The sequence below is a fragment of the Leucoraja erinacea genome, chromosome 12 (assembly GCF_028641065.1).
Source record: "Leucoraja erinacea ecotype New England chromosome 12, Leri_hhj_1, whole genome shotgun sequence".
NCBI lineage: Eukaryota > Metazoa > Chordata > Chondrichthyes > Rajiformes > Rajidae > Leucoraja > Leucoraja erinaceus.
The window spans coordinates 3,063,247-3,076,920 of record NC_073388.1 but is presented as its reverse complement, the minus strand read 5'-3'; the positions used below and the strand labels follow the sequence as shown (position 1 = coordinate 3,076,920).

Sequence of the window (13,674 nt, the reverse complement as noted above, 5' to 3'; positions counted from 1 at the left end):
GCCGAATGGCCCTTCGAGCCAGCACCGCCATTCAATGTGATCATGACTGATCATCCACAATCAGTAACCCGTTCCTGCCTTCTCCCCATATCCCCTGACTCCGCTATTTTTAAGAGCCCTATCTAGCTCTCTCTTGAAAGCATCCATAGAAGCTGCCTCCATCGCCCTCTGATGCAGAGTAATTCCACAGACTCACCACTCTCTGTGAGAAAAAGTGTCTCAACATCTCCGTTCTAAATGACTTACTCCTTATTCTTAAACTGTGGCCCCTGGTTCTGGACTCCCCCAACATCGGGAACATGTTTCCTGCCTCTAGTGTGTCCAAACCCTTAACAATCTTATACAAACCTGGATGTCTTTGGAGTGTGGGAATAAACGGGAGTACCTGGAGAAAACCCACGCAGCTATTGGGGAGAACGTGCAAACTCCGTACAGACAGCGCGCGTAGTCAGGATCGAACCCGGATCTCTGGCGCTGTGAGGCAGCAACTCTACCGCTGTGCCGCCCGCTTTCATGGGGGAATCAAAATTAAGAGGACATGTTAACAATATTAGAACTGTATCATTAAGGAAGGGAATCGAGAAACATTATTTTTACACCCTCTCCAATGTGAATCTAGAGCCCTATTCCCCACCACCAGAAGGAATTAGATACTGGAAGACAATTAGAATATTCAAAGTGAGGATATGTAAATAAGATGCAGATTAGGCATGAACATGAGCAACATAAACCCAAATTATTGGTGCAGTAATTGTACTTTATTGTTAATAATGTGGTGAAATAAGGTGGTTAAAACTGCTCAATAGAAAGAGGACCTTCATTTGATTGTGTGTAAAATTATTTAATCTCTGTTGATTTTAACACCCTTAAATGTCCATGGTAAAAGGGAGCAATCACCAATTTTATAATTTGTTAAAATGTGTTTGTTTGGTGTTGCTCTTTTAATCTTATTGTAATCTTAAAAGATGCAGATTGAGACACTCTATTCGATCATTTTTCTTGTATGTAGACTCGCTCTGCACACTTTTATAAACATCTCCAATGTAGATAATTATATTGTAAAGATATCTTGTACGACTTGTAAATTAAAACACTCAGAATATCCTGAAGAGCTTAATCAACGGTCCAGCCAGGATATCCTTGATATCGTGTGGGGAATAGATAGGGTGAAGGCACAGAGTCTTTATACAGCATAGAGAAATCACGGGGACTCTTTTATGCAGTGTAGGGGAACCAGAGGATATGGGCTTAAGGTGAAAGGGGTGAGAAGTTTCCAATATGAGCCATTTTGAATTCACCTGGTGATCCAGCAAACATCCAATTCTCCCATCACTAACCCCCAGCAGTTAATCCAGATCCATCCTGAATCCTCTTCATTTAGTCAACGAACACAAAGAATGGCCTTCAGAATTGACCCGAGGAACAAAATCTCCAAGGAGGAAAATAGTGGAGTGAGAAACAAAAGAGATGACGGGCGTTTCTGTAAAAATACAAAAAAGGAAAAGGCCAGCCTCTACCCCACTGCGGACATTGGACTTTGTCCATGGAACCTACTTGCTGCAATACTGTACCCTGCACTCTGTATCTTCCCCTTTGCTCTATCTACTGCACTTCAGTTTGAACTGATTTATCTATGTGTGGTATATCTGATATAGCACTCAAAACAAAGCTTTCCCCTGTACTTTAATACAGGTGACAATAATAAATCTGAATTTAAACCGTATATTAGAACAATGTCATCAAGGAGTGAAATCTACCAGTATTTATTTTTACACAGTGCGTCAGGGAAATTTAGAAAGTAGAAACAAAAAATAAACAAAGAATTCCGTGGAATTAATTGCCACAGACGCCTGCGGAGGCCAAGTCATTGGGTATTTTTAAGGAGCAGATTGACAGATACTTGATTAGTAAGGTTGTGGGGAGAAAGCAGGAGAATAGGGTAGAGGGGGAAAGATTGATCAGCCATGAGTCAATGGCAGAGTAGATCTAATGGGCCGAATGGCCAAATTCTGTTCCTATAGCTTATGAACATGATGGGTGTTTCTATACTAAAAGGAAAAGGCTGGTCCTTAAGCAGCTTCCCTTCCAGACTGAGATGAAAGCAACTGGGATTATCAAATATAAATGGGAAGTTAAGCAAATAATCCATTTCTCAATGTGCTCAAAGAAATTAGCTTTGGTTTGAAGAAACTAGTATTGGAGAAATTGATGGGATTGAAATGTCTTCGACCAGAGAGTGGTGCATCTTTGGGAGTCCGTTGTAGCTTAGTCTCTGACAGAGGTCAGAGGTCAATAGATTTTGACATATTAAGGAACTCATTAGATACGGGGATGTGCAGGAGAGTGGCAGTGAGGTAAACAGCCAACCAGGATCTTTTTGAAAGGCAGAGGAAGAATGAGAGACCAGAAGGGTCCATTCCAAAATAAAACCTTACAGGAGTATATAAAATCACGAGGGGCATGGATAAAGTGAACAGTCATTCCATTTTCCCTAGGGTAGAGAAGTCAAAAAGGCATAGTTTTAAGGTTAGTGGGGAAAGATTCAAAGGGACCTGAGAGGCAACTTTTCACACGGTGGGTGTATGGAACAAGCTGCCATAGGAGGTAGTTGAGGCAGGTACTATAACACCATTTAAAAGACACTTTGACAGGTACACAGTTAGGAAACGTTTGATGGGCCAAGTGAAGGTACGTCGCCTGTTTGACAATGTGGATGCCAGTTTGTGTGCTGCGCCTCTCTATGAACAGAATCATTTAAAATAATTTCCTGGAAGGCAGCAGTGAGTTTTCACAAGAATCTGAAAATTCTGCCCAACATTACTGAGACTGCTTTTTAGAATTCCAGAATAGTTGACTAACAGAATTGAAATTCCACATCTGCTGCAATGAGATTGGAAATCAAGTCTTCAGCCAAGACATTAAGTCTTGCTCTTGGCCAACCCAGTACTTTCCCTCACAGAGGCTTCCCAACACAGCTTGCACATGCAGTGGTCAATGCACTTACCAACAAAGGCACAGTGGGGTGGTCAGCATTGCACCTGCAAAGGCAATGAGCGAGTATCATGGTTATACTAAATGGAAACAAGCCCGTCAGCCCAACATCCATGCCAACCAAGATCTGAGCTGGTCCCATTTGCTTGCGTTTGGCCCATACCTCTCTAAATCCATGTACCTGTCCAAGTGTCTTTCAAATGTTATTGTAACTGCTTCAACTACCTCCTCTGGCTGCTCATCCTTATACCCACCAAGTTGCCGCTCAGGTTCCTATTAAATCTTGCCCCTCTCACCTTAAACAAATGTCGACTTGCTTTTGATTTCCCACCACTGGGTAAAAGACTGAGCTCCTCCGTAGCAGGACTGAGATGACGGGGTGCATTTGTGCCATAACATTGAGTCTGCACACCCCCTCTCTCCACTGCCCACCTCCAGCATCTTGGGAGTCAGTTCAATGAACTTTTGCACTCAATGTTATGCTTTAGATTTGAGTCACCCATGAACCCTCGGTGAGGTTATTTGCATGCACACTAAAATGATACGCACTCCTGTCAGCAAGAGACACATCGCTCTCCCTCCATTTGTCTATTTCGGTCTTGAGGGCTATTGAGTCAAACAGCACGGAAACAGATCCTTCGGCCCAGCTTGCCTACGACCATCTACACTAGTCCCACCTGCCCACGTTTGGCCCACATCCCTCTAAACCTTTCCTATCCTTTGTCTTTGTGCAGTGGGTAGAATGCATTGAATGAGGAGAATGCTTTGCTCAACAGAGGCACCTGGTGTCCGTACAAAGCCGAACACTTAAAGGCAGACAATGGTAGATGAAAAATAACATCATCAATTTATCCAGCTTATTTCTTAGTCACATAAAAATCTTTCCATTGCATGATCCTGGGAGAGTTAATGAGTTTCATAAATTAAATATTTGGAACTATTTCCATTTTTCTGACAGGTTTCATTTTTTAAGTTAAAGTCTTTGAAAATGCATGGCATGATTTGAAAAATGAAATCAAAAGATAGATCATTTCTTTTCAATTTGGTGTGTGTGAAATGATCAGTTATATACAGTTGGTAGATCTGACCTCTGATGGGTTTGTAACCCTTTGTGGTCTTGAGATTTAACCCCTCGCCTACACGCCACCCTTGAACCAGGTCAGTATTGTCTGACAGGATGCTTCGGATCTCAGCAGCCCATCAAATAGACATGAAAGTTAACATAGTTTGTGTCATAGAGTCAAACGTGGCATACAGTACAGAACGAGACCCTTCAGCCCAACTCATCCATGATGCCTCCCATCTAAGCTAGTTCCATTTTCCTGCGTTTATCCCATATATCCCTACTTCTTTTCTATCTATGTACTGATCCAAATACATTTTATATCTTGCAATTGTACCTGTCTCAACTACTTCCCCTGGCAGCTCGTCCTATATCCACTATCCTGTGTGAAAAAGTTGCCCTTCAAGTTCCTATTAAACCTACCCCCTCTCACATTGAACCTATGCCCTCTCGGATTTGACATTTGGGCCTGGGAGAAAGGCTCCAACAGCCTACCTCTCACAGTTGTAGTTGCTTCTATCAGGTCTCCCTTCAATCTCCAGCATTCCAGAGAAAGCAATTCAAATTGGTCCAAATCTCTGCTTGTAGCCAATACCCACCAACCCAGGCAGCATGCTGGCTGCCGCAGTGGCGTAGCTGGTAGAGCTGCTGCCTCACAGCACCAGACACCACTAGATGCACAGAGTCTCTCGCCCACAGTACGTGAATCGAGGACCAGAAGACACAGATTTAAGGTGAAGGGAAAAGATTTAATAGGAATCTGAGAGGTAACTTTTTCACACAAAGGGTGGTAGGTGTATGGAACAAGCTGCCAGAGGAGGTAGTTGAGGCAGGGACCATGCAACATTTAAGAATCAGTTAGACAGGTACATGGGATAGGACAGGCTTGGAGGGATATGGACCAAACGCAGGCGTGTTGGAAAAACCTCTTTCAACAATCTTCTGCACTTGGATGATAGGTTCTGCTCCAAACGTCAATGCATTATGTTTGAGATTTGTATTTTACTTTTTAATGAATCCTTTATTAAATAATAAATGCACGTCTTCTTCTCTTTCACTAATACATATAACCTCTGTGTTCATGCATTAGGCTGGCAAGCTACTTTTAATCTAAATGATCTTGAAGTCCCTTGCAATGTGCTGCATGAACATTCTCCCCACTGCCATTAATAGAACATTTAGGTGTCTAATTCATCAATAAAAAATCTCTAATCAATCAAGTCTTTTTTCTAAAAATAGAACCAGCGGTCCAACAAAGTAATTATTCCTGACTGGGGCATATTGTTTAAACTGCAAACTTGTTCCTATCTCAATTGAACCCTGAAACAGCAGCAAAAATATATATTTCTGACTTAATCAACCAAACATAAGAAAACTTTATTGAATGCCCAAAAAGATGATCAGTCAGTATCTTTTAAATGTTGTTTTGGTACCTGCCTCAACTGGGGCGGCACAGCGGTAGAGTTCTCCCAGTTTTGCTAGCCCTTGCTGTCTCCTCCCCTTCCTTAACCCTCGAGCTCTCCTCCCATCCCCCCGCCCTCGAGCTCTCCTCCCATCCCCCCGCCCTCGGGCTCCTCCTCCTCCCTTTTTCCTTCCTTCTCCCCCCCACCCCCCATCAGTCTGAAGAAGGGTTTCGGCCCGAAACGTCGCCTATTTCCTTTCGCTCCATAGATGCTGCTGCACCCGCTGAGTTTCTCCAGCATGTTTGTGTACCTTCGATCTTCCAGCATCTGCAGTTCCTTCTTGAACACAGTGGTAGAGTTGTTGCCTCACAGCCCCAGAGACCCAGGTTCGATCCTGACTATGGGTGCTGTCTGTACGGAATTTGTGCGTTCTCCCTGTGATCACGTGGGTTTTCCCTGGGTGCTCCGATTTCCTCTCACATTCCAAAGACGTACAGGTTTGTGAGTTAATTGGCTTCTGTAAATTGCCCCTCGTGTGTAAGATGTGAAACTGGGTTAACATAGAACTAGTGAACAGGTGTTCATTAGCCAGTACAGACTCAGTGGGACGAAGGGCCTGTTTCCACTCTGTATCTCTAAACTAACCTACCTACTCTGGCAACTCGTTTCATATATCCACCAACACCTGAGTGATAACGTTGCCCCTCAGGTTCCTATTAAATCTTTCCACTCTCACTTTAAACCTATGTCCTCTGGTTCCCCAACCCTCAGTAAAATACTCTGTGCATTTACCTTATCAATTCCAACTGGCGGAATTTTGCTCTTAATTCAGTACATGCCGACTTTCTTACAGAGCCACATTGAACACCTTAAGAAATGTAACCAAGAGTTTGGTAATGTCAGGAATTACTCTTTACTCAAAAGCCAATGGAAATCAATGGATCACTGCTCCCAACAAGATTTTTCAGCCTTAGCCAGTAGAACATTTCGGCTAAGTTTGGCGACCTCTTTGCAGTGTAAGGACATTAAGGATCAGGTAGTCAAGGAGGATAAGGATTTTGCACTATATCATGCACTTTATCTTACACTAAACGTTATTCCCTTTATCCTGTATCCAGACACGGTGGACAGATCGATTGTAATCATGTATAATCTTTCCGCTGAGTGGATAGCATGCATCAAAAGCTTTTCATTGTATCTTGGTACGCATGACAATCAACTAAACTGAATTAAAACTAAATGAACAGAGCACACAGTTGCTACTTACTGTATATACCTACATTCATACGAGTGTAACAAAAGGGTTGGACAGTAACAGCGGTCTTAGCAATCTTGTCCATTGAGTCGAGTCTTATGAAAAATGGAAGAATTTTGCATTGCTCACTTTAATCTATTTACTTATTCAGGCAAAAGAAGGAGACCTGGTGATAATCAACCAGGTTCTCGAAGATCCCTACATGACATCCAAACAATTTCGAGAGTGGAAGTGGCTGAATCACGAGTTTTTCCTGGACATTTGTGGATACAGTCCTGTGATGAAGCCACAGAATGGTGCATCTGAACTGCTCTCGCCAGCACCTCTCTTGACTCATACGCACTCGTTCATCGAAACCCATGTGTGAATCAATTTTTAACGGGAGCACACAGCCCAGCAGACAGCAGCATCTCACCGTGCTAACACATGGTTAGCATCCGCGTTTGTATATTTGTACATAATGTATTCAGCAGTATTCTTGTACATAGATCAGATAACACCAATAGTGTCACAGGATGCCTAATATGTGCATGAGATAACGTCTGTATTCTGTTTCTTCCAAAATTTTATTTGTTTCTGTTGGTCGACACAGTGTGCTTTCAAACTTGCATCTGAAAGGGTGAACAATAGAACTCATAAAAGTTATAAGTATACACATATGTTGTACTAAAATAAAACCAAGCTTTTAGTCAACAGCATCTACACGTTCCAAAGTTTTATACTGACACAACTCAACCCATCTTAATAAATAACACTGGTGAAAAGTGGTTGATAACAATCTCTGAACCAGAGGGGAATGTCTTAATCTACTCACAGTTTTAGATGAACATTTGTTTTTATGTAAGCATTGAACATACAAATTGCTGAATGTATGTAAAGTATGTAAAGTTTTGCTAGTATAACACTGAATGAACAAGAGTAATTTTTGATGTCCCTTTGAAAACAACCAGCTTTTATTAAAACTATAGCTAAAAGCTGTATATGAAAATGACTAAAAATATCTAAGTATTAAGATTTATATATGACTCCCTGCTCACAATTTTTTATACAGTTGCTTGTCAAAAACAAATTGACTCAAAACGTATATGCTTGGGCCCAGAGTCTAAAAGGTGAGCTGTGGATACATCCATGGTAGAATCTAGCCTTCAGTTTTGTACCATTGTCAATGGTGAACTGGCAGGGAGGGGTTGGCTCTGGGTCTTAGGGTAAAGATTCTAATTATATGCAGGTAGACAGAAGACTTGTTAGATCACACCGTACCTTTAAAAAAAGACACAAATAGTAAGACTTATCTGAACACATTATTGTGTTGTCTTTATTGCTTGCACTTTACTTGCGCCATTAACTGTAGGCTGAGGAGAAGGAGTGTACTGAAACTGTGATAATCATCATTTGGATCACTTAATGTCGACAGAATTCCTTATTAGTGTTCGAAGACCTCATTGAGTCTTTTTTTTTCATCCATGCCAATTTGAGAATGTAATTCAGTCTGTTTTTAATTTGAAGTCGATGGAAAACACATCAGTTACTGACGGGCATTGAACTCACTTGTTTATGTAGTGATGACAAGTAGGTTATTTGGCAACTGTAGCTTTTCACTGTACGTTTCCACTGTGTCTATACCTCATAATACGTACAACCATGTATGAGTTGTAAGTTGCACTGCAACAATAAAATCAAACATTTTACTTTTGCAATGCTATGGTTAAATATTAACAGGTGTTTTGTGCATCATTGAAAGGAACAGTTATTCTTCATAATTTAAAGTTAGTCTTTTTAAACAGTTGTAAACTTGAGTTGTAAAACTTCTGACTTCATTAAATTAAACTCGCTGTGATACAGTATCTTCTTTGACTGTCTTCATCCGGTTCCCTTGAAGAGATGAGATGTGTTTTGATCTGCCTTGCGCAAAAGCCTTTCATGATTGTGATAGAGACACAAGGAACTGCAGATGCTGCTTTACAAAAAAAGATACAAAGTGCCAGAGTAACTCAGTGGGTCAGACAACATCTCTGAAGAACATGCATTGGTAACATTTCAAGTTCAAGTTCAAGTGAGTTTATTGGCATTGGTAACATTTCAAGTTCAAGTGAGTTTATTGGCATTGGTAACATTTCGGGTCGAGACCCTTCTTCAGACCAGTGTTTGCAAAAATGAGCCTGAAGAAGGGTCCCAAACCAAAACGTTACCAATCCATGTTCTTCAAAGATGTTGCCTGCCCCGTTACTCCAGCATTTTGTGTCTTTTTTTTAATGATTACAATCGAGACAGATTGGTATAAACAACTCCTGATTCAGTGATGTTGTGTTCCAATCTTTCTAAAACCAGGGAGCAATGAAGTGAAATGGCCACTGATAAAATTCAATGATCAAAGTAGGTATGTATACTAAGAACAAGAGGAGACGTGCAGATTGGGTAAGATGCCTTAAGTTTGGATGAAGATTATGTGGAACTTAAGCACTGACCTAGACAGGGCCAAATGACTTCAGTTCTATGTGATCCTTGCTATGTGTCTAGTGACAGTATGGAGATTGAATGGAATTGGTTGCATGTTCTCGAGTCATACAATATGGAGACAGACCCTTTGGTCCAACTCATCCATGCTGACCCAAACGCCCCATCTAAGCTAGTCCTGTTTGCCTGTGTTTGGCCAATATCCTTCCAAACCTTTCCTATCCATCTACCTGTCCAAGTGTCTTATAAATGCTATCAGAGCACCTGCCTCAACTACCACCTCTGGCAGCTCGTACCATGTATCCACCACCCTCTGAGAGAAAGTATGTGTCCTGGAACAAAATGGACATTGTGTTACATTTGGTTACATGTACCCAGACAGTATGGAGGTAATGTTATTATTGAATGTGTCCTGTGATAGTGAGGAGTCCACATGGACATTTTGTCAATCCCCAGTTTGCATCAGTTGGGTCACATTGTAGCATTATTCTTTGGGTTTTATTTTATTTGGCAGGTTAACCTTGTTACATATGGACAAGATCAGAATGTTTTACTTGGAATAGAAAAACTTGATCCAATATTCATTGCACAATGGAAAGAGAAATTAACACTGCAGAATTACCTCGATCATATTTAATATGAATGATACATGCCAATGATTCTTCACAAAAAATCAAGATAAATATCTGCATAAGGTTTCTTCACTATGGATGGTATTCCTTCATTGAATTTGATAGAATCTACGTTTAATAAACAGTCGTCAAAATAAGCAGATTATTTTTTATTATTTTCTAGTCTAGTAATGGAAGCATAATGCCGTCTCTTTTGTGTAGGATGGAACTGCAGATGCTGGTTTAAACCGAAGTTAGACACAAAATGCTGGACTAACTCAGCGGGTCAGGCAGCATCTTGGAGAAATGGAATAGGTGACGTTTTGGGTCAGAACCCTACGTCAGACTGAAACATCTATCATGTACTGTCTCATTTAATTACATTTGTCTTTTATCTTTTCCTTTGATTCCAGTTTTCTCACACAGAGAGTGGTGAATCTCTGGAACTCTCTGCCACAGAGGGTAGTTGAGGCCATTTCATTGGCTATATTTAAGAGGGAGTTAGATGTGGCCCTCGTGGCTAAGGGGATCAGGGGGTATGGAGAGAAGGCAGGTACAGGATACTGAGTTGGACGATCAGCCATGATCATATTGAATGGCAGTGCAGGCTCGAAGGGCCGAATGGCCTACTACTGCACCTATTTTCTATGTTTCCTGCCTTCTCCCAATGTTAACTCTGGGCATGGTGTTGTGAAGCGAGAATATGCTATAGTGCTCCAGATTACTATCAGGATTTCAAATAAACATTATAATTTTGTCACAGGGAATTGGGGTAAAATTTCAAAAGTAACTTTTTTTTTAATATTGCCTTGTTTCTTTGCTAGGATAAGGCTTTGTCATGTGTACTATTTTATAACTGCATCTTAATGATAAATAACTGGTGATCATTTTCTTTAGTACAATAATCCAGTGACTTTGATAATGTTTATACAACACCATGCCCTCAGTCACTCAAGGCGTTCCCCAAGGCTCCGTACTCGGCCCCCTCCTCTTCATCATCTACATCCTCCCCCTTGGTCAGATACTCCGCCACTTCAACCTGGACTTCCACTGTTACGCTGAAGACACCCAGATTTACCTTGGCACCAAATCCCCCCACAACCCCTCCCCCCCTCCCCCCCTCCCATATCAACTCCTGTTTGTCAGCTATAAAAACCTGGATGCAACATAATTTCCTCAAACTCAACAGCGATAAGACAGAATTCCTCCTCATAGGCTCCAAAGCCACACTCAGCAAAATCAATAACCCCACTCTCACCATCAACGGCACCACTGTCTCCCCATCTCCCCAGGCCCGCAACCTTGGCGTGATCTTTGATTCCACCCTCTCCCTTGAGCCTCACATCCGCCATGTCATTAAAACCTCCTTCTTTCATCTCCGCAACATCGCCAAACTCAGACCCTCTCTCACACCTCCCACTGCTGAAAGACTCATCCATGCCTTCATCTCCTCCCGACTGGACTACTGCAACTCACTTCTCCTTGGCATCAGCTCCACCTACATCAACCGACTACAACTGGTCCAGAACGCAGCCGCCCGACTCATCACCCACACCAAATCCTGGCATCACATCACTCCAGTCCTCAAACTTCACTGGCTTCCCATCTCCCACCGGATCACCTACAAAATCCTGATCCTCACCTACAAAGCCCTCCACCATCTGGCCCCCACATATCTCACTGACCTCCTCTCCCCCTACCAACCCTCACGGTCCCTCAGATCCACATCTGTCGGTCTCCTCTCAATCCACAAGTCCAACCTCCGCAGTTTAGGGGACAGAGCCTTCTCCAGGGCAGCTCCCAGGCTCTGGAACTCCCTCCCCCAACTGATCCACAATTCCGTGTCCCTCACCATCTTCCAGTCCCGCCTCAAGACCCATCTCTTCACCTCTGCCTAACCTTAGCCCCACGTCCCCCTCCCTTTTCATCTGTGCATTCATTGCCTTATTATTGTGTTTTGTATTGAATTCTGTCTTTACTTTGTGTACTAGTCATGTCTCTACTATTTATTTCATTCCCCTTACATGTTTTTCTTCTACCTGCTAAATTTTTGTAAGGTGTCCTTGAGACTCTTGAAAGGCGCCCATAAATAAAATTTATTATTATTATTATTATTATTATTATTATTATTATTATAATCCCGCCATTCCAGATGAATGAAACTGCATTGAATTTTATAGTTTGTGGACTGACTCTGGAAATAAATAACTGTATAAATCGTTTGATTAGCTGACTGGAAAGAGAGGTGTAATTGGCAGAAGATTTTGTGAGGTGATTCTACATCTGCTGTCTGATAGGATTGCTGTGCCAACTACCTACTTTCTGGAGCTGTCTGGTTTCATCTTCATTTTGTGGTTGGATTTTCCAACCGCTGGGAAAGCTAGCCTGGAGTTGTTGCGTTTACACCAGCCTTCCTTATGCCCCTGTCCCACATAGGAAACCTGAACGGAAACCTCTGGAGACTTTGCGCCCCACCCGACGTTTCCGTGCGGTTCCCGGAGGTTGCAGGTAGTTGCTGGAGGTTGCAGGTAGTGGAAGCAGGTTGGGAGACTGACAAAAACCTCCGGGGAAAACACGGAAACCTTGGGTGGGACGCAAAGTCTCCAGAGGTTTACGTTCAGGTTTCCTAAGTGGGACAGGGGCATTATGGTCAGCATGAGCCTGAATGAAGTTTTATAATTATGTGTGCTGTCTTGCAAAGGCAAGATCCACTCTCACCTCCACACCCACCGTCGTAAAATTGAGGGGTTATCGGCTAAGGGAGGGTGGCATCCACAAATGTATGACTGAATCCTCTCCTTTCGATTACCATTTGGGGAAGAGTATTCAGGTCAACACTCTGCAGTGTTGTCACACAGAGTTCTAAAACTTCCTTTTAAAAAGTTTGCTTGAATTTTCCTTTTTTTTTACCCTCTACACAGCTACAAACATTCAGTCTGGAATATTTTATGGAATTGGTTCAGATGAAGAGTTTGGCAATATGTTTCCTTCCCCGATCCAATGTTAAACTGTAAATAGATCTCTGGAGTAAGTTATGCAAAGGAATCTTGATGTTTTAACTCTGTGACCAATTTGTATTGACACGTGACTTTCTCTGGTTGTCCAGAAATGTTTTGGCCAAGATTGAAAATGATTGACCAAAATGTGTCATTCGCTTGATCTCATTCCACAAAAAGAGCTTCACAAAGTCAACATTTTGACCATTGTCTCAATGGTGGTATGAAATGACCTTAAATAAATGACCTCTATTGGGCTATGTGCGATACATCATGGCTTGATGCATTCCAACAGCTGAGTGGGCACTAATGTGCCACATTCCTTGGCAGATCACCAAGGAATGGAACTGACGTATATTCTAACAGCCCAGTCCTCTCAAAGCTGGAAGCCCACCCGAAACGTCACCCATTCCTTCTCTCCAGAGATGCTGCCTGTCCCGCTGAGTTACTCCAGCATTTTGTGTCAACCCTTTACCACACCTTGGTTATTTCCTTCAGGCCTTTGTGACAACTCTGCAGTATTCTGGTGCATTATGCAGTTTCTGTTGAATATCTTCAAAGAGTACACTTATAAATTGACATTCTGTAGGTTTTACTTGGTTGTTGCACAATATCCAAACAGGTGGGTGCTAAAATTAGCAGAAACAAGGAACTACGGATGCTGGTTTATAGAAAAAGATGCAAATTGCTGGAGTAACTCAGCGGGTCAGGCAGCATTTTTGGAGAACATGGATAGATCATAAGTGATAGGAGTTGAATTAGGCCATTCAGTCCCTCAAGTCGACTCTGCCATTCAATCATGGCAGATCTATCTCTCCCTCCAAACCCCTTCTCCTGCCTTCTCCCCATAACCTCTGACACCCATACTAATCAGGAATCTATCTATCTATGCTTTAAATGT

At 42.1% G+C, this 13,674-nt stretch overlaps 1 protein-coding gene across 1 annotated transcript in view; it reads left to right on the top strand.

The window, feature by feature from the left end:
• The window catches only part of si:ch211-26b3.4 (connector enhancer of kinase suppressor of ras 2), a 370,819-nt gene extending 362,263 nt beyond the window's left edge, over positions 1 to 8,556 (top strand). The window contains exon 23 of the mRNA XM_055643472.1: positions 6,864 to 8,556. Within this exon, the coding sequence (XP_055499447.1) occupies positions 6,864 to 7,079 (216 nt within the window). The 3' untranslated portion in view covers positions 7,080 to 8,556. The remainder of the gene's footprint in view (positions 1 to 6,863) is intronic.
• The last annotated feature ends 5,118 nt before the right edge of the window (positions 8,557 to 13,674 follow it).